Here is a 25,419-nt window from a genome sequence, read left to right on the forward strand (position 1 = left end):
GAAGACTAAATATAGTTAAGATGTCAATCCTACCTAAATTGATTTACAGATTCAATGCAATACCAATCAAAATCCCAACAACTTATTTTTCAGAATTAGAAAAACCAATAAGCAAATTTATCTGGAAGGCCAGGGTGCCCCGAATTGCTAAAAACATCTTGAGGAAAAAAAACGAAGCTGGAGGTCTTGCACTGCCTGACTTTAAGGCATATTATGAAGCCACAGTGGTCAAAACAGCATGGTATTGGCATAAAGATAGATATATCGACCAATGGAATCGAATAGAGTGCTCAGATATAGACCCTCTCATCTATGGACATTTGATCTTTGATAAGGCAGTCAAGCCAACTCACCTGGGACAGAACAGTCTCTTCAATAAATGGTGCCTAGAGAACTGGATATCCATATGCAAAAGAATGAAAGAAGACCCATATCTCACACCCTACACAAAAGTTAACTCAGAATGGATCAAAGATCTAAACATTAGGTCTAAGACCATAGAACAGTTAGAGGAAAATGTCGGGAGATATCTTATGAATCTTACAATTGGAGGCGGTTTTATGGACCTTACACCTAAAGCAAGAGCACTGAAGAAAGAAATAAATAAATGGGAACTCCTCAAAATTAAACACTTTTGTGCATCAAAGAACTTCATCAAGAAAGTAGAAAGACAGCCTGCACAATGGGAATCAATATTTGGAAACGACATATCAGATAAAGGTCTAGTATCCAGAATTTATAATGAGATTGTTCAACTCAACAACAAAAAGATAGCCAACCCAATTACAAAATGGGAAAAAGACTTGAATAGACACCTCTCAGAGGAGGAAATACAAATGGCCAAAAGGCACATGAAGAGATGCTCAATGTCCCTGGCCATTAGAGAAATGCAAATCAAAACCACAATGAGATATCATCTCGCACCCACCAGAATGGCCATTATCAACAAAACAGAAAATGACAAGTGCTGGAGAGGATGCGGTGAAAGAGGCACACTTATCCACTGTTGGTGGAAATGTCAAATGGTGCAACCACTGTGGAAAGCAGTTTGGCGGTTCCTCAAAAAGCTGAATATAGAATTGCCATACGACCCAGCAATACCATTGCTGGGAATCTACTCAAAGGACTTAAGGGCAAAAACTCAAACAGACATTTGCACACCAATGTTTATAGCAGTGTTATTTACAATTGCAAAGAGATGGAAACAGCCAAAATGTCCATCAACAGACGAGTGGCTAAACAAACTGTGGTATATACATACGATGGAATATTATGCAGCTTTAAGGCAGGATAAACTTATGAAGCATGTAATAACATGGATGGACCTAGAGAACATTATGCTGAGTGAGTCTAGCCAAAAACTAAAAGACAAATACTGTATGGTCCCAATGATGTGAATCGACACTCGAGAATAAACTTGGAATATGTCATTGGTAACAGAGTTCAGCAGGAGTTAGAAACAGGGTAAGATAATGGGTAATTGGAGCTGATGGAATACAGACTGTGCAATAGGACTAGATACAAAAACTCAAAAATGGACAGCACAATAATACCTAATTGTAAAGTAATCATGTTAAAATACTGAACGAAGCTGCATCCGAGCTATAGGTTCTTGTTTTGTTTTGTTTTGTTTGTTTTGTTCTTCTTATTATTACTTTTATTTTTTTTTCTCTATATTAACATTCTATATTTTTTTCTGTTATACTGCTAGTTCTTCTAAACCGATGCAAATGTACTAAGAAACGATGATCATGCATCTATGTGATGATGTTAAGAATTACTGATTGCATATGTAGAAGGGTATGATGTCTAAAAAAAAATGGGCAGCACAATACTGCCTAATTGTAATGTAATTATGTTGGAACGCTGAATGAAGCTGCATCTGATCTATAGTTTTTTTTTGTTTTTTTTTCTTTCTCTTATATATTTTTGTACTTTTTATTTTTATTTGTGTTTTCTCTGTGTTATCACTTTATTTCTTTTTCTGTTGTCGTACTATTTCTTTCTCTAAATCGATGCATATGTACTGAGAAATGATGACCATACACCTAAGTGATGATATTAAGAATTACTGATTGCATATGTAGAATGGATTGATTTCTAATGTTGTGTTAGTTAATTTTTTTTAATTAATAAAAAAAAAAAAAAAAAAAAAAAGGGCCAGAGGATGGAGGGAATTCTAGAGAGAAGAGAACAGGACAAGATGGGGGTGGGGGTGGGGCTCCGTCCTTTAATTCTTTTTATGAATTGGCGTGAGGTCCAGGCTTGCCCTCCCTCTTTGCATGCTTGGAGCAGAACCTACAAGAGCTTTGAGAACTGAACTGAAGTTGAAATTATTGCCCACGGACAGTGAGATTATTATTCACTGACTGAACCTAACCAAATTGATTGCCTGATAAAATGAAACACAGAAGAAACCCACATTACTCTCCAGAGGACTTTAACAGGATCTAAACAACATAATATCCAGACTGTTATTCTGAAACTAAAATTTCTCAACATGCTAGGAAAATTTGAACAGTTCATGAGGGAAAAGACAATCGATAGATGCCAACCTAGGAGGATTAGATGTAATTACCAAAGACTTTAAAGCGGCAATTATAACTGTGTTTCGCAAGTTGAAAGTCAATGGTCTTGAAATAAATGGAAGGATAGCAGTTCTTTTTTTTTTTTTTTTTTTTTTTTTTTTTTTTTTTTTTAAAGGAAAGACAGAGAGAAGGAAGGAAGGATAGAAGGAAGGAAGAGAGGAAGAAAGGGAAACATCTTTTTAAACATTTTCTTGTTTTATTGTATTTTGTTTCTCCGTTTTCGTTACATGGGCTGGGGCCGGGAATCGAACCGAGGTCCTCCGGCATAGCAGGCAAGCACTTTGCCCGCTGAGCCACCGCGGCCCGCCCGCAGTTCTTTTTTTTTAGAAGAAAATATAGGAAAAAAATGTTTGTGAACTTGGGTTAGGAAAAGATTTCTTAGATCTGGCACCAAAAAAGTATGTTCAATAAAAGAAAAAAATATAATTGGACTTTGTGAAAATTAAAAACCATGTTCTAGGAAAGAGGACAGTGTTGAGTTAATGAAAAGATAAGTCACAGACTGGGAGAAAATATTTCCAAGTCACCTATCCAGCAAAGGACTTATCCAAAATATGTTAAAAAAAAAAAAACCACAACTCTCAAAACTCTGTAATAAGAGAGTAAGCAATCCAGTAGAAAATGGGGAAAAGATTTGAACACAAATTTCACCATAGAAAATGTACTGATGGCAAATAAGCACATGAAAAGATGCTCAATGTTATTTGTAATTAGGTAAAAGTAAATTAGAACCACATTGAGGTACCATTATATATCTATTAGAATGCTTAAAAAAACTGGCAATACCAAATGCTAACAATTTCTTGTAAAGTTAAATATGCACTTATCATGTGACCAGGAAACCCGCTCTTAAATAGGTATTTACCTAAAAAAAAAAAACAACTTATTTATGTGAATGTTTATAGTGATTCTTTTAGTAATTGACCCAAACTGGAAACAATTCAAAGATTCTTTAGCTGGTCAATGGATATGTCTATACAATGTAATATAATACCAATATATTATATGGTACATCGATACAGTGGAATATAATTAAACATAGAAAGAATGAAGTGTTATTCACAGCAATTTGAATCAGTCTCAAATGCACTACACTAAGTGAAAGAAGCCTGACTCTAAAGGCTACATAGTACTCCAAGGAATGAACCTGGTCCTGGCATTGTAGGATTGAGAATGCCTTCTTGACCAAAAGGGGAAAAAGAAATGGAACAAAATAAAATGTCAGTGGCTAAGGGATTTCAAATAGAGTTGAGAGGTCATTCTGGAGGTTACTCATATGCAAGCTTTAGCCAGATATTGCAAATTGCCACAGTGTGCTATGCCCCAACAAACAGTACACCTGAAAACCCTAGGGAGTGTCCTGGGCTCTATCTAAGTCTCTATTAAAGTTTTTCTTAGTGAGTTTATTTTACAGAAACCTAAGACCTCCAGATTGGTCCTATACCAGAAAAGCCCTGAAACTCAGAGGTACCAGTATCTCCAAGAACATCAAGCAGTTTCATTTCTCTATGTCATAAGGTCAACATCCCTCTCCAGCGTGAAGAAGTTAAAGTGGTCATTGCCCGGATATCCCTGAAGATTGAGAGAAAGATCAACCGAGAGAGGGAGGAGGTGTAACTGAGAAATTAGGATTTAACAAATGACTGTGACTACTGACTCACTATATAGGTAATTCTTTTTATGTTTGGTGTTTTAGAATAGCCAGAAGGAAATTCCTCAAGTTGTTGAACTGTAATCCAGTAGCCCTGATCTTTGATAATGATTGTATAACTATTTAGCAAAAAAAAAAAAAAAAAAAAGTCAGCTGCCTGTGTTTGCATGGATCTACCTCTGGATGTTTGTTCTGTTCCACTGAACTGTATGTCTATCTCTGGCGATACTACACTTTCTTAGTTAACCTACCTCCGTTGTAAGCCTAAAATTGGGTAGAGTGCAATACTAGTGATCAATAAGTGGGAGATTTAAGGGGTGTGAATGTTTGGGGTTTTCTTTTTTCTTTTTATTTCTTTTTCTGGAGTGATGCAAATATTCTAAAAGTAATTCTGGTCATGAATGCACAACTGTGTGATGATACTGTGAACCACTGATGGTATAATTTAGATGGATTGTATGGTATGTAAATATATCTCAATAAAATTGCATTTAAAAAGCTATATAAGGGGATGCAAGGGTAGTTCAGGTGTAGAATTCTCGCCTGCCATGCTGGAGACCTGGATTTGATTCCTGGCCTATGTACTTCCCCCTCAAATTAATATTAAATCCTTATTAGATAATGTGGTTTCTAAATATTTTTTCCAATTCTGTTGATTATCTTTTTTTTCCCCCCCTGTTGGTTATTTTTACTTTCATGATGAAGTCCTTTGTGAATTTTTGAGTAGTCTCTTTTTATTGATTTCTGGCTTCATTCCATTGTGGTCAGAGGAGCTATATTGTATTACGAGTTCAGTATTTTTGAGTTTACTTGGACTTATTTTGTGACCTAAGATATAGTCTATCCTGAAGAATGATCCATGACCAGTGGAGAAAAATGTGTATTCTGCTGCTATTCTATATGTCTCTTAGTTGGTTTTTAGTATCATTCAGGTCTTCTATTTCCTTATTGCTTTTCTGTCTATATGTTTTATCCATTATTGAAAGTTGTGCATTGAAGTCTCTTACCATTAATATAGAGGTGTCTATTTATCCTTTCAAATTTGTCAATATTTGCTTCATATATTTTGGAACTCTGCCATTATAATTGTTACGTCTTTTTTGTTGAATTGACTCCTTTATCAGTATACAGTGACCTTCTTTATTCCTCATAAAAGTTTTCAACTTCAAGTCTATTTTATCTGATATTAGTATTATTACCCTGGCTCTCTTTTGGTTATTATTTGCATGGCATATGTATTTTTTTCATCCTTCCACTTGCAACCTAGTGGTGTCTGAATTTAAGATGAGTCTCTTGTAAACAACATATAGTTATGTCATGTTTTTGTTCTGCCAAACTCTGCCTTTTGACGGAAAGTTTAATCTATTTACGTTTAACGTCACTAGGACTTTCTTCTGCCATTTTGCTTTTTGGTCTTTGTAAGTATTACGCTTTTTTTGTCTCTCAATTTTTATGTTAATTCCTTTGTGTTTATTTGCTCTTTTTGTACTGTAGCATTTTAACTCCCTTCTCTTTTCTTTTTGTGTTTTTTTCTTCGTTTATTTCCATTATACTTACCACAGAGCTTAAATACAATAACATAATTCTCTAACAATCATGTTTGATTTTTTTTTTACTGACTTAACTACTTTAATAGCACACACATATGCTGTTCTTATTCTCCTCTATCCCCACTTTTTTTTTTGAGTTGGTGCACATTATATTGTATGTCCAAACCAAAGAGTTTTCATTGCTTTTTATGCATTGGTATCTTGGAAACTGTAATAAGTAAATAGGGAAGTTACATGCCAAAATATACAATACAGTAGTACTGTATTGTAGTACTGTATTTACTGGAGGTCTTTCTTTTTTATACTGCTTTGATTCACTCTCTAGGATCCTTTACTTTCAGTTGAAAAAACTCCCTCTAGCATTGCTTATAGGACAGGTCTAGTGGTGATGAACTCTCTGTTTTTGTTCATCTGGGAATGTTTTAATCTCTCCCTCATTTTTGAAAGACAGTTTTGCTGGATGTAAAATTTTTATTTGGTAATTGTTTTCTTCAGCACTTTAAATATTTTGCCTCACTGCCTTCTGGTCTCCATGGTTTCTGGTGAGAAATTGGAAGTTAATCTTATTAGGACTCTTTTGTACACAACATGTTGCTTTTCTCTTGCAGCTTTTGGAACTCTCTCCTTGTATTTAGCTTTTGACAATGTGACTACTATGTGTCTGAGCATAGTTCTCTTCTGGCTTACCCTGTTTGGGGGTTGTGGTGCATATTCATGCCTTTGGTTAAATTGGGGAAATTTTCTGCCCTTATTTCTATGAATATTGCTTCTGCCCCTTTTTTTCTTCTCCTCTGGGACTTCCCTGTGTATATTTCTTTTCCCCCTTTTGGTGAGGAAGGCTTGATGGTGTCCCACAGGTCTCTGGGGCTCTTGTTTGCTTTTATTTTTTTAATTAGAAAAATTATTTATTTCTGCTCCTTTCATAAATCTTATTATTCAGGAAACAATCTTACATACATATATGAAATAATGTTCTACCGCATACTTTGTTTAAAGGCAAAGCACCATAGATAAAGCTGATCAGCTGTCCAGAGTTCTCAGGTTACAGGCTCTCCCTTCCTGATTTTACGTTAATTTCTAAAAGTCAGAAATGTTGTCTCCAAAAAAATTTTAAGGGAGTTACAAAAAAATCCCTTTATTCAATATTATTCTTGTAGAAATGGAGTATGTTTCCTTCTAGAAATAAAAAGACTAAGAAGAAAATGCCACTTCACATTATGGGTATGCTGCCATAGGTCAACAGGAAAAAAATACTGTAATAAGATTGTCTCTCTGATATTACCAAGAAGAAATTCTAGCTCAAGTTTTAATAAGCTTCCTGTTCTCTGTAGATGCATCTTCCTCTGCTGCTTTTCATCCTTTTCCGTATTTCATACTAGAGGATTGGTAGAGCCTTTAAAACTTCATTAACAGCAACAAATCTAGTGTCCATTGATTTCTTCCCCAAAAAATACTCTAACCCATCAGATAGCCAGACAGTTTCATTCTCATGGATACTCTAGCCATGGAAAAAACTCAGTAGGACACAGATGAATCCAATGAGCAGGAGAAGAAATCTACTGAGTTTTGGAATGTTTGGTGCATTGGATGTCCAAGATTATGAATCCTAAACCTCCCATTGTGAACAGGAAGCTGGATGCAAGTCCTTCCATCATATATTGTCCATTTATTCTCTAGACCGGGAAAGCTACTGGCCTCTGATGCCCGTGTTTGTCAGTCATAGAGCTAATACTTGGAGGTTCAACAATAACAATAAATTATTCCTGTGGTGATGAGGAAGGAAGATACCAGCACCAGAGCGTCCCCTGCCATAGCCGACAGCATGTGCACCCAGGGTGGCTTCTTCAGCTTCAGGTTGGGACATTTGAGCACTAAGAATGGGAGTCGGTATAAGGTCTCCATGTTGGTGGTGGCAGGGGCAGCCCTGTCTCTTGTTTGCTTTTTAAAAATTCTTTTTTTTCCCCTCTGTACTCCTCAGCCTGAATCATTTCAATTGCCTTGTCTTCGAGAGCACTGCTGCTTCTTCCAGCTCTAGTCTGCTCTAGAAACCCTCTAGGGAGTTTTTAATTTCAGTTGTTGTGGTCTTCATCTCCAGTAATACTGTTTGCTTTCTTTTAAAAATTTCTGTCACTTTATTAAGATTTTCATATTGTTTTTTTCATTGTTTTCCTCATGTGCTTTAGTTTTTTCTCTCTGTGATTTAGACTCTGAACTGTCTGTTAGGTTAGTATCCAGCTAGTGATGTACATACATTTCCTTGAATGCTGGGAGCTAATAAAAATAAACTTAACCCCCAAAACACGTTTTGCAATTTTTGTAAATTAGCTCTCCATTGGATGGAGCTGTCCTTCGAGAGTTAGCCCTCCTACTTAGAAGATCAGCCCAAGGTGAATTCCTGTCCTCCCTGTCTTTTCTGAGCCTGTTTTTTGTTTCGAACTGGTGCTTGTTGATTCCCTTAGAAATACTCTCATTTACAGGAATCTTATTGTGCTCCTTTTCCCTAAGAAATACCCTCTGGTTGCTCTATTGAATGTCTTAAAGCAGACAATCTTGTGTCTCAAGTCTCATTGACTTACATTTTTTCTTATAGTGCTGTATCTGTCTGCAAGCAGCTTCTGCTTGCATGTCAGATTCTGGGAGGGTGAGGCAGAGATAAGTTTCCTGGTTCAGTCTTTTCTGTTGTAGCCTGATAAATTGGAACCTGCATACAGGCACTGGAGTATGGGCATAGGAGTGACTGCTCCCTCTGGATAGGGCCAGGGTGGCACGATGGGAATGTAAGCTGGCTCTACACCACTCTGGGAGGGGCCAGAGTTTTACTACCTTTTTTTTTTTGCATGGGCAGGCACCGAAATTGAACCCCGGTCTCCAGCATGGCAGGCGAGAACTCTGCTTGCTGAGCCACGGTGGCCCATGCTGTACTAGCATTTTTAAAGCTGCGTTTTCTTGATTTGGCATTCACCCAGTAACTACAGCCCTTTAACTGTTTCCCCAGATTTTGAGGAAAATGACTTTGCCAGTTTTTGCTAGTTGTTTAACGATTTTGTGGGGGAATGGCACTCTGGATTGTTTATAGAGCTATCTTGATTTCAAGCTTTCCTCTCCATTTTATACTCGAGGGCCACCTTTGAGGTAGCCCATTCAATACTATCTTTATGACATATCACACTGCAGACATTTTCTTTTTTTCTCTCCTTATCAGTGTGATAATGACAGGGTGTTACTCTTAGGGAAAGATTTTGAATTTCAGTGTACTCCAGTTCAGTCAATATTGCCTCGCTCTAGCAAACCCCAGTAGGGGTGCTGTTTTGGGGTTACTGAGTCTTTTTGTGTTATGTATATCACAGAAAACTAGCAGGTACTTGTTTTGCCCAAGATAGAGCCCTGCCCTGATTGTCTTAAGCTCTTTCAGGTTCATTCTTGTGTAGCGTTTTGATTTCAATTTTAAATTCCAAGGCCTCCTTATCAGAGGAAAGTTATAGTTTAATTTGTGCTTCTTCCATAAAAGAGTGGAGGCTATTGGTGGGAATCTAGAGGTGGTGGAATTAAGGGTTGCTTTCAGCTTCTGTGAGGCAGAGATAAATAGTTGCTTGCCTACATTTATGTAAAGGTGAAGTACACATTATGTTAGTATTGCTGACCCCAACGGGATTTCATCAACATGCAGTTTTGTAGGCTTAGATATCCCTTGGCCTAGCTTCGAGGCCCTTGGCCTTTGTGTTTTGCATAATCCAGGTCCTGGGATTTGCATTTTATATTTGTGGACTGGGAGCTTTGAGAAAATCTACTTTTTAATGCAAGGAAAGAGCTTTCTCCTTTCCTCAGGCATCTTTGCTGCCCTTTCTTTTAATTAAAATTTTTCCTCGCTAATGTTGGAAGAGCTTCCTAAAGGTCACACTTGAAAAGAGCTGCAGAAGGGAAATGTAGATTATGGTATTCTATCCTTTCGCGGGGGGAATTGTCTCTTGAATCTCTCTGACTCTGAAAGGTGAATTTTCTTTTTCTGATTTCTTCATTTTGGTTAAAATAGTACTTATTAGAAGAAAGAGATTTTTGCTAATATGTAGCCATGATGTCATTCATTTCATGGCTGAGGAGGAAGAAAACACAATTCCGCCAGAAAAGAAGAGTGTGCTAGTTGAATGCCTTTCAGATGTCATGTATTGCGTGGTCAAAGAAGGTTTCAAGTATAATGCATGCACTTGTCTTCATTGCAAACAATGCTGTCTTACTCTGTTTACAAAATATTTGCACTTGAAATCTCTAAATATGAATTTTGCAGTAGTTATTTAATTCATTTAGTTTGTTACAGAGTTTCAAGGAGCCTGCTTACAAGGATGCTGTGACTGTTTACTTGCTTTTCTATTCATATGTTAATGTTGTTGTATGTAAGTATGCTTGAAGATAAAGAAAAGGCATTAATGTAAAAAAAGGAAATTATCCAGCTCACCAAAGAGAAAAGTTATGCATTTTATACAGATCTGTTCATCAGGAAATAACCGAAAAGGAGGGTAAATTCAAAAGGAGGAGTTTCAAATGCTGAAAAGCTAGAGAAGGGTGGAAGCATACATTAAGTTGCTTTATAAGTGTCAGATAAATATACACCCAAAGAAAGACTTTACAGATGTTTGGTTCCAGTGATTTACCTCTCTTCATTGGGTCACTGTGTGTATATGGACTGTCCAACGTAGGTAGGTGCTTAAAAAGGAAGAGAATTCTGGTAAGTCCAGTCATTCTTTAATGTGAAATGGCAAATCAAATGGCTTTTACTAGTTAGTGCTTGCATTTGGCCCTTGTCTAAAAAGACAGAATCACTAAAAAGATCTGTGGGGATTATATCTTATGTCTTATGAAGTTTTGCCTAGATTGTTAAACGTAAAGCTTTTTGCCAGAAGAATAAGGAAGATTGCAATTCAATCTAGGGACCTGAAGAATGTAATGTGACAGGGGTTTTGTGGTATTTTTTGTCTGTGAATATGAAGGCAGAAAAAATTTCTAGCTGTATAACTGTAATTTAGAGCACTTATTAATGAGAGCATAGGGAAAATTAGAGTCCATTTCAGTGAGTTGTGAAGTTGTGTGAGAAGAGGGGTGTGCTGGCAGACAGTGGCATCAAGAGGAATAGGTGGAGTAAAGTTTAGATTGCACCTATTCTGCATAGTATCCTTTTTTTTTTTTTCCCACATTTTTGTCAGTTTGTCACCAGCTGACATGACCTGTGTCCAGACACTTCTGTTTTAGTTAGTCTCTGAAGTACCTTGGACAATTATCGCAAATGCTCATGAACCCCCTTGGTTAATTGACTATTTTTCTTCATTGTCAGTGGTCATGCACTGCCCTCCTCAGTCTTGGACCATATTTATTGCTTTTAATTGTAACTGGTTCTTACTACCAAGCCAGTGAAATTTGCTTTTTTTTTAAAAGGCAGTTTTATTGAGATATATTCACATATCATACATTGCATCCAAGTGTACAATCAGTGGTTCACAGTATCATCACATTGAACCTTGCCATTTGATTAGCTTCAGTAATTATTATGGCTAGGTTGTACCAAGTGAGTTTTTGAATCAGAGATTTGTTCTCTTGCATGGTTGATAAATTTTTGTAGTGGGTACGTAGATGAGGATGAGTTTTGAAGGGATGTAAAATGGTGTCATGATGTAGGGAAGGTAGTTTCAAACATCAGCAAGGATTCTTGAATCATCAGTCTCTGGTTTGCTACACCTTTTCTGCCAGTTGAGCAGCCTCATTTTTCTCCATTGGTTGTCAGAAATTTTGAGCAAAACCTCCACAAATGCTTTAGAAACCAAGAGATATAAGTGTTAAAAAGAATGACCTTATTTTAGTAGTATTTTGCTCAGTGGAGAGACATACATTTATCAAATCACTGGATTGCATTTTAGGAGAGTTTCATCCTACCTCCCCTATAAGTAAAACCTTGGACAAGTCCTTCTCTGACCTTGTCTCATCTCTAAAACTAGAAGTTTAAACTAGATTACAAGGATGCTTTAAGAGAAATATTGTTTCAGCTGCCTCCTTGCATTTATATTTCTGATGTAAGGACATCATTCAGTAGGTCTATTCTAAAGGGAGAAAACATTTGTAGGAAGCCCTCTGTTTTGAGGTATGGAAAAGGGTTGATGATGTCAATAAAAAGTCAAGAACTTATTGAACTTGTTATGTGCATTGGATAAAACACATTAATGTACAGAAGAACTATATAAGACAATACAATTCTTCATTTTTCATGGAATGAGTGGTTGCCAGGTGACAGGTTTTAATCCTTGTAGAATCTCTGAGTAAGGCTTAGTGCAATCACTTCTCTTGGTAATTGGCATCTTACTAGATTGATAGCTATGTTGTGGCAGTGATATTACATGAAAAATGTCAAATGATGGACATTTCAAAATAATTGATGGAAAGGAACTTCTCTGAGGAAATTGCTTAACTTTTTTGGGAAAAGGATGAGATCTTTATGCAGTTTAAAATGGCATGTACTGGTGTTTGCTTTGCTCTGCCTCATTTTGTAGGGAACTTTGAACACTCAGTTCTAGTCTTTTTGGTGAACTGTTAAGAGGTGGACTGTGTTGGTGAATTTGGGATCAGTAGGATGGCTCATTGTAGGTGAAAAGATACTTGGACAAACATTATTTTGACAAACCCAAGAGATTATTTAGAAGGCAGTGATCTAGGACTCTGAATGTAAAATAGAACAAACCTTTTTGTCTTAGACAAAAACATCTATGTAGTTTTAAAATGGAGCAGCTCACCAGAGGAGGGAGTTCTCTAAGTATTTAAAATGTTTCTTTATTCTTAGATACTTGATAACATACAAACTCTCAGGGGCCCCCTGGGTTTTAGCTTAACATTGGGGTCACAGGTTTGATGAAGAGACGTTTGTTGATTGATTCAAAAACTCCTGTTGGAAATATTTTATGAAAGAGTCAGGTTATATTTTGCCTCCCAGGACAAAAATATTTGTATGATCAAAGTGTGGTCTGACAGGAAAGGGAGAAACTTATAAGAGAAAAGAGACTGCCACACACAAAGACTCAAGTAACAGGAAGGAGGTGAGTGAACATGTGAAACAGATGAGACTCATCAAGCCCGCCTCGGTGACTGTCACAGTGAGAAGGCTTCTACGTAATAAGTTTTTTGAAACCTGTTGTGTTTTGTTGATCCGACAGTATTGTGAACTTCATTCTGATAAAACTCCTAGGAAATGGAAAGTTGTTTAAGTTTTTACCCTTGCATGCTCACTGTTCAGCTCTGAGGGGGTACTGTTGGAAGGAAAGTTAAACAGCATGGGAGGATCAGGGACCAGAGGGAACAGCTGCACTGTCCCAGATTCTCGATTCTGCTACCAAATGGTAATTACTTTTTCATGCCTCTCATTTTTATCAAATGCTCTGAAACAAAATAACACTTGTAAGAAAGATAGAAGAATTTGGAGAAGGAAAGAGATGGATTCAAGATCCCTATGAGATGCATCATTGAACAGCTGCTTCGTGGGTTTGTTTTTTTCTCTGTTTTCAGATTCTCCCCACCCCACTCCTGTTCATGTATTGATCGTTCTGAGCAACATTGGGTCTGGACAGCTGCTCCTTGTTTTTTGTCTTTTGCCCCTAAAGAGTGAGAGTGGAATTTCTAGTTACTTAAAACAGTGAAACTATATTATGATAAAACATTTTTTGGGCTCTTTCTGGAATTTATTATTAAAAAGTGCCTATTCTTCCTTATACTGACTTTATGTGGGATTTGACCTTGCTTCTTTGATGTTGTTCATTTCCATGTGAAATTGGTTTTCTGGAACTCTTAGAAGGGAGACACCGAATAGGATAGATTTTCTAACTTGTTGGCTCTAGAGCCCCTCTTCTGTTGTTTTAAAGTGTTAAAAAATATGGGCCTTACTTCTCAAATTTTCTTTCTGTTTCCCCACCCCCTTTTATTTGGCCCTTCTATTTCCTTTGTCTTTCTTGCTCCTGTTCTGTTCAATTTGATTTCTGCCCCCAGCCACTTTCTTCAGAATGGGGACTTGTCCTGCATAGGACTTTGGCCAGTTAGTTTTGGGAATCCATAGGGCCAAACTTATTTTATCTGTTCGGATTATGCCGCAAACTCCTTGCACTCACCTGCTATTGGAGTGTGTAAAACTATATTTTTAACTGCTGTTCTTAAATTGGTGTGCCAAACTTTCTAGTTAGTTACTGCCATTTATTTTGGGATTTTTCACTCTGTTAGATGCTCCATTGTGTCACTCTGATTCTTCTGACAGATGCTGGTACCCTGCAGATCTTGTGACCATCATGTTTCTGTTCATTCATATCTGAGGGTTTATGGAGATACTTGGACACTTGGGTTTTAATGGATATTTTCCATGAATTTTTGACTTTACTATCCCAGTTGGTTGGCATGCTTTTATGGGAAGATAAAAAACTATGCTGGTACTATCTTGCCAGAGTCCTCAAAATGTTTTTCATTTTTCAAATGTTCCATTGCTAACTTCCCTGGGTTTTGTTTTGAACAGCTATTATCCCTTGGTAAAAAGTGTGTTCTTGACTAATACCTGGCAGGGAGCAGTGAGGATTCTCCTTGTTCTCTTTGAGCCTGGGACCTGCTTTTCATTAGGAGTGAGAGGCTGATTAGCCTTAGACTGATCTTAGGCCCCTTGTCCATAGCTACAGCTGAATTTTGTCTAGATCCCATGTTTTAGTTTCCTGTGCTGCTGAAGCAAATACATGGAATGGTTTGGCTTAAATAATGGGAGTGTATCAGCTTATGTTTTTGAGGCATCCAAAACAAGGCGTCATCAAGGCGATGCTTTTTCAAGACTCTCAAGACTGTTGTGTTCTAGGGCTGGTTGTTGGTGGCCCTTGGTCCTTAACTTGTCACATGACCAGTGTCTCCTGGTCTCTCCTTTCTCTTCCGAGTTCTTTTGATTTCGGCTCCCAATTGCCCTGTTCATGGCTTGCTTTCTCTATCTGAGTTTCATTCTCTTATAAAGAAATCCAGTAATAGGATTGAGACCTGTTCTAGTTTGCTAGCTGCTTGGTTCAAGAAGGCCGATGAAGTTCAGGGTTTCTCTCTCATCTGGAAAGGCACATGGTGAACACAGTCAGGGCTTCTCTCTCGGCTGGAAGGGCACATGGCAGACACGGCGTCATCTGCTAGCTTACTCTCCTGGCTTCTGGTTTCATGAAGCTCCCCGGGAGGCATTTCCCTTCTTCATCTCCAAAGGTCGCTGGCTGGTGGACTCTCTCCTTCGTGGTGCTGCAGCATTCTCTGCTCTCTCTGAATCTCTCTGAATCTCCAAAATGTTTCCTCTTTTATAGGACTTCAGAAACTAATCAAGACCCACTCAAATGGGTGGAGACATGTCATCCCCTAATCCAGTTTAACAACCATTCTTAACTAAATCACATCAACCAGGGAGATGATCTCATCACAGTTTCAAATATACAGTATTGAATAGAGATTATTCTACCTTTAAGAAATGGGATTTATATTAAAACATGGCTTTTCTTAGGGGGCATATATCCTTTCAAACCAGCACAAGACCCATTCTGACTAGGCTGGGCCACACCTTACCTGAAGTCACCTCATCAAGATGTCCTAATTACAGTGGCTTCACGTAGACAAGAATAAATTAAATTTAAGAACATTTTTTTTCTAGGGTAGGCTTCAAATTACCATACCCCAAATCATGACATGGTACATTGTTATGCTGTTCCTTCAGCCTGAAATGCTTTCCTCCTACTTCTCCCTGGCTCAAAAGATTGGATGCTATGACTGCCCACCACCGTCTACTCTCCCCCGTTGATACTGTGTTTTACATTTGGAAAGAAAACTCACACTCTCACAATTCAGTTACATATGTCCATGAATGGTATAGATGCCAGATTCTATGTTTTTTTTGTTTTTTGTTTTGCCCTAGCTCTCCTTCCTGGAGAGTTTTAAATATCATGATTAGCTTTGAGTTGTCATCTACAGAATCATTTTTCTTATTTTCATTCTGAAAGGTAGGCAAATTCAGATGAACTGTTTCCTTTGGGAAGAACTGTAAAACATTAAGCCACTCTTATCCTGTTTAGGGGATCTCAACTTGTTTTAAATGGACTTTTTTTTTAGTACCATTGGACAAGAAATAGCTTAGTAGTAGTTTAACCTATCAGCCTAGTTAACCTAATTGGGTTCCTGTTACTTTATGAATACTGCAACCAATGAACAATATCCAAATATGAAATGTTACAGTGAAAATTATCAGACTAATATTTAAATAATTACGCATTTACATTTGCAATTTTCACATTGTTTTCATCTATATTTTCTTACTTCTTTCTTTCTTTCTTGGGGCTTTGCATTTAAAAAATTTTATTCCAGAGCTTTATAAAATGAAAACATGAAATCTCTAGAAATTTCTAAGATACACCTTTCTGTAAATAATATAAAATGTTTTTCAAACTTTATTACCTCTTACTACTCCCTTGTGGTGGAGATTAATAACAACTCTTCGTATCTTTGCAGTTGGATGGGGAAAATGAAATCCTTGTTTGGTGATTCTTACAAGTTGGGGACTAATGAGTCATTCCGCTGTGTGAGGCCCAGCCTAATATAGATACTCGGTAAATATTAAATGGTGGCAATGGCAGGTCCACTAATTCTACCTAGGTCTCCTGCCTCCCATTTCATTGTTGTTTCATTGTATTAATGGTTCCTCAGCTGTTGAAGGTCCATCATCTTCTCTGCATCAAACTAATTATCTTGCCCAGGTTTATATTTCTGCTATGTGTTATAGCTTTGTTCAGGGGTTATGTACTAACTGGAGAAGCCTCTCTGAACTTTGTTTACCCAGTGGTCCAACAAAAAAATATTGGATTTGCTATTATTTTTAGCTCTAGTTCTGGCCCCCAATTTTGCATATCTTACAAAAGTATTTTGTTTAGAATGCTCCGATATATGTTGCTATTTATACAGCTGATCTCATTTTGTCATATCACATTTTGCCATATACCTTTAACCTGTCAGCATCTTTTGGTTTGGAGAAACTTGCAGGAATAGCAGGAGACCTCTCGGTTTCTAGCAATGTTTGCAGTCCTTAGATTTGAATGTAGATTGCCATCGTTTTGTCCTGTCCCAGAGGCTTAACATGATATTCAAGGGCTGAAAGTGATTTGGAAAGGTCAGTTACTCCGTAATTTCACAAACTCTAATGATTCAGGTGAGGATCATTGACTAGTGTTAAATTTGTTAGGTGAATGGTCAATGGAGAACTAGAAATTTGTATTGGCCTCAAGTAACACCACACAGACCAGTTTCTTAGATGCAAGGGGAGACCAAATTTATCACCCTTATCCATTGGCCAATCTTTCACTACTTATACTGGTTCAGCCACTTATGTCATTTGACGTGTTGGGACATAAGGTTCAGACCACATCTGTGATGTATTTTAGCCCCAAAGTATTAAACTTGAACCCATCAGTATCTTTTGGTTCTGTTTATAGGAAGTATCAGGGATGAAAAAAACAAACTATAAACAAAATCATGAGGAAGGAAGCCAGACAGAAGGTGGACCCTTCTGCCTAATACCTGGCCTGGTCTCTTCAGTAAATCAATATCAAAGGGATTATAAATCAATATCAAAGGAGACTTAAAGGACAAAGCAGTCAAATATAATGCATGGTCTTGAACTGAATACTGGTTTGAACAAATCAGCTAGGAAAGAAATTTTTTGGATTAGTTAGGGAAATTGGGGAAGAGTTTGGGTATTAGATTAAATAACAATTTGATGAAATGGAAAAGTGAGAATATTGATGGAAAAAAAAAGTCAGTTACCAAAAATAATTTTATATAAAAATATATATACATAAAACAAATCTGGAAGACTATGAACTAAGGTGAGTAGAGATACTGTCCCTGTGATGGAAAGGTGAAGTTTTTCTTTTTTTTTTTTTCCTGGCCTTTCTCCCTGCTCCTTCCCCCAATTTAATGTGTGTTAATAAATGCTTTATTATAAATATTAAAATATTGTAAAAAACAGAGTCCATACTAACTTATCCTGTGCAGATGTGTTGTAAAAATACATTTCATTAGTTTTTTCTTGATGAGGTTTCATAATATTTGGGATGCCTCTTAGAACCTTGTCTTTAGATTCTGCATACCTCCTTTTTTAAAATTTAACTTTTTATTCAGGAAAATTTCAAATATATTCAAAAATGGAAAACATAAAATAACGAATTTCCAGGTACTCATCATTTAGCTTTAGCAATGATCACTTATGCCTAGTCTTTTTTCATCTCTACCTACCATTCCTGTCCAGCATTATTTTGAAGCAAATCCCTGATGTCATGTCTTTTTACCAATAATTAGTTCAATATTTATTTCTAAAAGATAAGGTTGTTTAAAAAAAATCACATTACTAGTATCACCCCAAACAGTAAATAAATAAAAATAGTTGTATTTCCTTAATAATCACATATCTAGTCATTCTTCACATTTCCTCAATTGTCTCATAAGTGATTATTTTCTTTTGTAGATTCCTTGAGTCAGAGTACAATTAAGTGTCCCTGTATTACAATTGGTTATGTGTCTTTTAAGCTCTTTTAATCTATAGGTCCTTATCATTTTTGATTTTGTGATTTATATGTTAAAGAAATTGAGCCTTTTGTCCTCTAGAATTTCTTACACTCTGCATTTTGCCTTTATAGAGCTAAGGACTGAGAATTGGCTTCTAACATGCTTCTGAGCAGGGATTCTATTTAAAGATTATAAAAACATGTTTATGAGAGTACATGGGTGGTTCAGTTGGTACAATGCTTGCCTTCCATGCAGAGACCCAGGTTTGATTCCTGGACCAAGCACCCACGTCCCTCCCCCGCCCAAAGAAAGAAAAGAAAACATATAGATGGGGTGTGTTTATAAATTGAAAGGAAGTGTTTATTTCTTTCCTAAAGTCTTACGTTTCAACTAGATGCAACAACTACTTAAATAGCTTGTATTGGGACAGATTTTAAAGATATGTTACATACATTTTAAGGCAGTAATGTCCCAGATTTCCTTTTCCTTTCCACAAAATGAAAACTTCACCCTGAAAGGACACTCTGGTGTAATGAATTTCTCTTGAAATATTATTTAACATCCTATGGCAACTTGGTCTATAAATTTGCTCTTTATTGTTATAATATACTGTTTTTTGTTTTGTTCTGTTTTACTGCTAATGCCACTAAGATAAAAATTTCCACTGTGTGCTTCCTGATTTATTTCTAATTGTTACAGGTTGAAGATGACAGTAATGCAGAGAGCAATGGAGAAGAGGAGGAACAGGGAAGTTATTCTAAAAGGAAGATCGTCTCTAACTGGGATCGATACCAAGAGATTGAAAAAGAGGTTGACAACGAGAGTGGAGAATCACAGAGGGGAACTGATTTCAGTGTCCTCCTTAGCTCTGCAGGTATGAATTCCAATGGCAAGCAGACTGCTTAGTGCTGTGAAAGCTGCATAGACATTTTATTGATGTTACTCTTAATTTGCATTTTTGTGACTAACAATACATCTTTTTGGTCTATGGATTTTAAATCCAAGTAAAGGGTAATGATTCTAAATGTTCGTAAGGGAAAAATGACATTTATTTAAGTGGAAATCAGGGTTTCCATGTTTTGATATAGAATGGCTCGAGTCTGTCGAGATGGATAAAAGCCTTTACATGTATGGAAAATGTTGAATTTAATAAATTATTAAGCTTGAGAAACAGAATTAGATGCTTTCTGTGATTTCCAAGGAATCGCTATTTAATGTTAATAGAAATCTTTGGAAAGTTTCTATAGTATATGCTCTTTTTCCCCCTTCTCTTAGAGCCAGGAATATGCGCGTTAGTGGATATGCACACAGTAAAGCTATATGTACTTGAACACCAGACTTTGCTTCTATTGCTTGATGATACAGTCTTCTTTAACAGTAAAGTGAAAAGCCCATTCCTTCTAGACCAGCTGTCATCTAAGATCTACTCTCACTTGAGTGATGTGCAGCTGTGTGAAGCTGGAGAGTAGTAACAGGAAATAGTGGGATAGGAACTGATATACATGTGGGGTCTCTCTATATGATTTCCTACAATTGCATGTGGATATACAATTATCTCAATAAAAATGATATCATGGTCAGATTAAAAATTTAAAGGATGAAGATGGGAGGAGCAGGGAAATAAAATTGAATTAATTTTTCTGGACAATTTGTTTTGAACTTCCTCTTGCCTCCCACTTTTATACTGCTATTGAGTTCTGCCTTTCATCTTTTTCATCTGTGTATATTCTTGAGGGCCTATAGCAGACTAAGAATATAAAGTGATGGATTATCCTCCAATTTAATGGAATAAACCTTTCTGAGTAGCAAAGAAGGAGGTGAGTAGAGAATATTAGATTATGAGTCAGAAGATAAAGGTCCGGTCTGTTGTCATTAGGACCCATGATGGACATGGCATAGCCCATGAAAGTTAAGCTTTGCTGATAGTATTCAACCCTGTGATTGTTCAGGACTAATAATGCAAGATGATTTTGAGTATTTTCCCTCTTGTTATCTGCATTTTTGGCCAATTACAGGTTTATAAGTTCTTTTCTTCAAAATGGGGGAAAGGGAATAAAGAAAAAATATGGGTTTGTCAGTTTCAGTTCTTATCAACCATTCTGCTAAAAGTTTAGGGCAGAAAATTGAAGTAGTACAATAAAAGTTACATGTTGATTTAATTAGAAAAATCATGTATGAAGTTAGTAGTCTCTGGCAGTAAGAGATGCTGTATAAATTCTTGAAGATGACTCAAAATTCCAGCATAACCTAGCAGTCATATCCACTGGTTTATCGTTTTATTTCTATTATAATTTCTAATAATTAAAAATATAATATAATTATAGTCTATATAATTATATAATAATTATAATATATAATAATTTCTAATAATTATTTCTATTTTAGAACCTGGCATGGTTTGGGTTTCATATGTATTTTTCTTATAGTCTTCCTTTGGTTTTAAGCAAAAAAACTCATATAAATAAAATAAGTAATAAAAACTCATTTTTACTGACTTCTTCTCAAGTGACTGGTTTAATTTGTGATCGGTTTCTTGGGAAGATGAGCTTATCACATCTGTTGAAATTGTGCTTGCATTTCTTTCCCACCTTGCTGATGATTGATCCTTTTCTTCTCGCTGTACTTTATGCTTGAAAAGAGTGGTATGTGTTCTTCGTACAGGTTGGAGTAGGGTGCTACAACTTTACTTTTGAGGAATGGAATTGATTCTTTGATCTTAAAATCTTAAGAGTACCTTATAGATAGACTGACCATACTCCTAGGAATGATTCAGATTTTTACTATGCTGTTCTTGTTTGTATAAATAAATCCATAGAAATTATAGCTGGTCTGTTAGGTATATATGTCATAAACTTTTCTAGATATTGCCACATTGTTCTCCCTTACTGAGAAGGTGAAATTTGAATAAAGACCTGAGGAAGGCAAGGGGCAAGCATTGAAGACATCTGCAGAAAGTGTGTTCTAGACAAAGGGATGGACCAGTTCAGAGGCCTTGAGGTAGGGGTGTGAATGGTGTGCTGGAGATATGGGAAGTGAGACCATGTGATTGGAACAAAGTGAGCAAGTAGGAGATGAGGTCAGAAGGTGTAATTAGCTAGACTGTGTGGATCCTTGTGGATCAATGTAAGGTGTTAGTCTTTACCCTGAATGAAATGAGAAGCCTTAGGATGGTTTGAAAGAGGAGTTATAATAGTTAACTAATGTTTTAACAGGATTGCTCTGGCTGCTGTTTGGAATGGATTGAAACCTGGCAGGGGAGGGAGCAGTTAGGAGTCTATTGCAATAATACAGGCAAGTGATGATGGTGGTTGGGCCAGGGTAGCAACAGTAGAGGTGATGAAACATATTAGGTTCTAGATCTATTTTATAAGGTATGAGATAAAAATGATGTATATGGGTGTTCCTAGATTTTTGGACTGAACAGTTCGAAAAAAGGAGCTGCTGTTAATGGAGGTGGGTATAGGAGGAGCCCAGTTTTGGACCTGTTAAAATTGAAATGCCAGTTAGACTTTTATATCATCCAGGGTTCCTATAGGAAATAGGTTTTACAGTCAATATAATTGGAAGGGAGCTTTAAAAGGAACCATTCGCAAATGAATGGGTAGGATGTAGGGAAAGCACAGAGATAGGTCAGTATTTGGAGGGCAGGGACCAGCAGAGATGTTACCACACCTAGTTATTGGAACCCTAAATGAAAGATTCTCTTAGAGAAGGTTATTTTAAGAGAATGGATCACATTTGGTCAAGGGATATAGTCAGTAAAGAGGATTCCACAGGGAGAAAGGGAAAGAAATACTCTGGTTTTTTTTGTCCTCTCCTGCCAGAGCTTCCCCTAAGCCTAACCTTACTGGGAGCCAGAAGACAAGGGAAGCCTGTTGCTGTACTCCAGACAGTATAGCCTCCTAGGGCAGAACAGGGTGGAGACTAAATTTAGGGTGGCAGATGGAAGAGACCTGGACAATATCTAACTGGAGATTTTGAGTAGGCCATTGGACAAAGGCCCCTGGAGTTTGTGAAACAGGCCTGGACTGGAGATATATATTTGGGTGATGTCAGACTATAGATGATATTTAAAGTCATGAGACTGTATGGGATGATAAAGGGAGTGATTTTAGCCAGAAAAATATTGAGCCCTGGGTACTACAACCAGCAAAGGAAAGTGAGTATGGTAGAAGGAAGAACCAGGAGAGTAGTATTTCCAGGAAGAAGTAATTTACGGATTTAAATGAGGCTGATAACATTCAAGAATTGACCCTTGAATTTAACAGCATGAAGTTACTGGTGAGTTTGACAAGAGCAGTTTTGTTGGAGTGGTGGAATAAATTCTTTGTTTGGATTTAAGAAAGAATATGGGAGGAGAGACATTTGAGACAGCAAGTATAAACAATTCTTAACTTTAAGGACTTCTGTTATACAGGGAAGAAAAATAATGGATTGGTGGCGAAAGTAGGTCATGAAAAATTTTTAAGATGAAAGAAATAGTTGTATGTTTATTTGTTGACAGAAAGATCCAGAAAGGAGGGCAAAATTAATATCAAGAGGAGTGAGAATTGCTGGATCTCTGTTATTTGGTAGGTATGACATGACAGGATCTAGTTTGCAGGTAGAGAGGTTGTCCATTACTGGGGGCTTTGACAGTTTCTTAGCTGAATAGGAGGGAAAATATAGGTAGGTAGGTAGAGGTGATGATGGAGGCTTGAAGAAGTCCTCTTCTAATTCTATTTATTAGTGAAATAAGAAAGCTGTGAATGAGGTAAGGAGCTGTTGGAGGGAGTAGATGGTAAGGCGTAGTGGTGTAGGGAATGGGTGAATGAAATAGGAAAATATGGTATGGTTGCTGGATAGCAGTGGGGGGCCCATATGACTTTAGTGTTCAGGAATTTAAGGTAAGAATAGGTATATATTTGCCCCCCGTGTGCCTTCTGCTAGCATAGAGGGATACAGGCAGAAAGGGATGTAGGGTAGGATTTAATTATGATTATGGTTTAGTCAAGTAAGTGTGATAAAGTGATAGGTAAAATAGGCAGTGATTATGATTGACCTGGGTAAGGAAGGAAGTGAAGGCATGAGAGTGTTGAGGGGCATTGGAAAGGTGAGGGGATCAACAAACTATTGACTCCTTTAAGGTAGAAGAATTGTGGTACTCTTTGGGGGAGTGTGAGTTGGAAAGGTGAGAATTGGTGGCTGCAGAGTAGAATGTTTGATGTTGAGATTACGGTGAGGGGGGTTGTAACTGATGAGGAGGATCTGGTCATCTTAGGATATGCTGTGGGCCCTCAACGATGGCTAGTGTCATCACAGAGCTATGTAATCCAAACTTGGGTTCCCAGGCAAGGGAATCTGTGCTTTGGACCATTGTTTATACATAGTTTTTTTCTTCCAAAATTAGCTTGGCTGTACATAGACCTCTGGTCCAGTTCTCAAATGCTGTTCTGTAAAAAAGGCCTTTGGCTAAGAGTATACCTAACTTAATGTGCTGTTATTCTTCTAGTAGAATTTCCATCATAACAGTGCATTTTTGAAGACCACTAATTAATTCAATGAATGAATTTCTATTCTCACACACAGTTGGTGTACGTGTGTGTCGATATGTTCACTTTGGAAGACAGTTTGTTACTTGTCAGTAAAGTTGAAGATTCAACATTTCCACCCTTGGAAGATACTGTAGAGAATTCTAGCATATGTGCACCAGGAAGCATGAGCAAGAATGTTATTAGCAGTCTTGTTCAGAAGAGACTGAAATAGAAGCATCTGAAATGTCCATTAATAGAGGAATGAATACATAAATACATGGAAGAATCTTTCAGACATAATGTGGAGCAAAAGAGACAACACGCACAATACCTCACTCTGTGTAACTCAATTTATATAAAGTCCAAACACAGGAGAAAGTGAACTGTATTGTAAAGAGACGTATATGTAGATGGTAAAATGAAAATCAAGGAAATGATCATTACAAAAATCAGGATTGCGGTCATCCCTAGGGTGGTAATTTTTAGGGGTTGTTATTGGGGAGTGGGACACGGCAGGTGCTGGGGGTGGAATTTTGTGTATTCTGTTTCTTGACATGAATCGTGGTTACTTGTGTTTGTCCAATAATTGGTCTTAAAATTGAACATATGCGTTCTCCACTCTTTTACTTGATACATCTCTCTATAAAAGGAAAAAAAAGTTTTAATAAATGGATTTGTAATGATGGATTTCAGTTATCACAGTAGACTGTGTGTTCTAGTTTGCTAGCTGCTGGAATGCAATATACCAGAAACGGAATGGCTTTTAAAAGGGGTGATTTAATGAGTTGCTAGTTTACAGTTCTAAGGCCGAGAAAATGTCCCCATTACAACAAGTCTATAGTAATGTCCAATCAAAGGCATCCAGGGAAAGATACCTTGGTTCAAGAAGGCTGATGAAGTTCAGGGTTTCTCTCTCAAGAGAGATGGCACATGGCAAACAGTCAGGGCTTCTCTCTCAGCTGGAAGGGCACATGGCAAATACGGTGTCATCTGCTAGCTTTCTCTCTTGGCTTCCTATTTCATGAAGCTCCCTGGGAGGTGTTTTCCTTCTTCATCTCCACAGGTCACTGGCTGTTGGACTCTCTGCTTTGTGGTGCTGCAGCATTCTCTGCCCTCTCTGAGTCTTTCATTCTCCAAAATGTTTCCTCTTTTATAGGACTTCAGAAACTAATCAAGACCCACTCATATGGGTGGAGACATGTCATCCCCTAATCCAGTTTAACAACCATTCTTAACTAAATCACATCAACCAGGGAGATGATCTCATTACAGTTTCAAACATACGGTATTGAATGGAGATTATTCTACCTTTACAAAATGGGATTTATATTAAAACATGGCTTTCTTAGGGGGCATATATCCTTTCAAACCAGCACACTGTGGAAGATTTTTCAGGTGCTACAATCCTTTTGGGAATCCCTCACTTGTGCCATGTAGTTGCTGCCATTTTGTTGGGTTTCTGGCCCTCGGAAGTAGCATCCTCACTTTTATAAGTGGAAGACCTGGAAAGGGGAAATGGTTTGCTTGAAGTCATACTTCTTCTG

At 37.2% G+C, this 25,419-nt stretch overlaps 1 protein-coding gene and 1 pseudogene across 1 annotated transcript in view; one reads left to right on the forward strand and one right to left on the reverse strand.

Moving 5' to 3' along the window:
• The window catches only part of AVEN (apoptosis and caspase activation inhibitor), a 275,264-nt gene that overhangs the window by 44,228 nt on the left and 205,617 nt on the right, over nt 1-25,419 (forward strand). The window contains exon 3 of the mRNA XM_077126736.1: nt 19,062-19,236. Coding sequence (XP_076982851.1) covers nt 19,062-19,236 — 175 coding nt within the window. The remainder of the gene's footprint in view (nt 1-19,061; nt 19,237-25,419) is intronic.
• Nucleotides 7,245-7,691, reverse strand: LOC143655089 (oligosaccharyltransferase complex subunit OSTC pseudogene; annotated as a pseudogene).

This window comes from Tamandua tetradactyla, chromosome 14 (genome assembly GCF_023851605.1).
Source record: "Tamandua tetradactyla isolate mTamTet1 chromosome 14, mTamTet1.pri, whole genome shotgun sequence".
Classification (NCBI taxonomy): domain Eukaryota; kingdom Metazoa; phylum Chordata; class Mammalia; order Pilosa; family Myrmecophagidae; genus Tamandua; species Tamandua tetradactyla.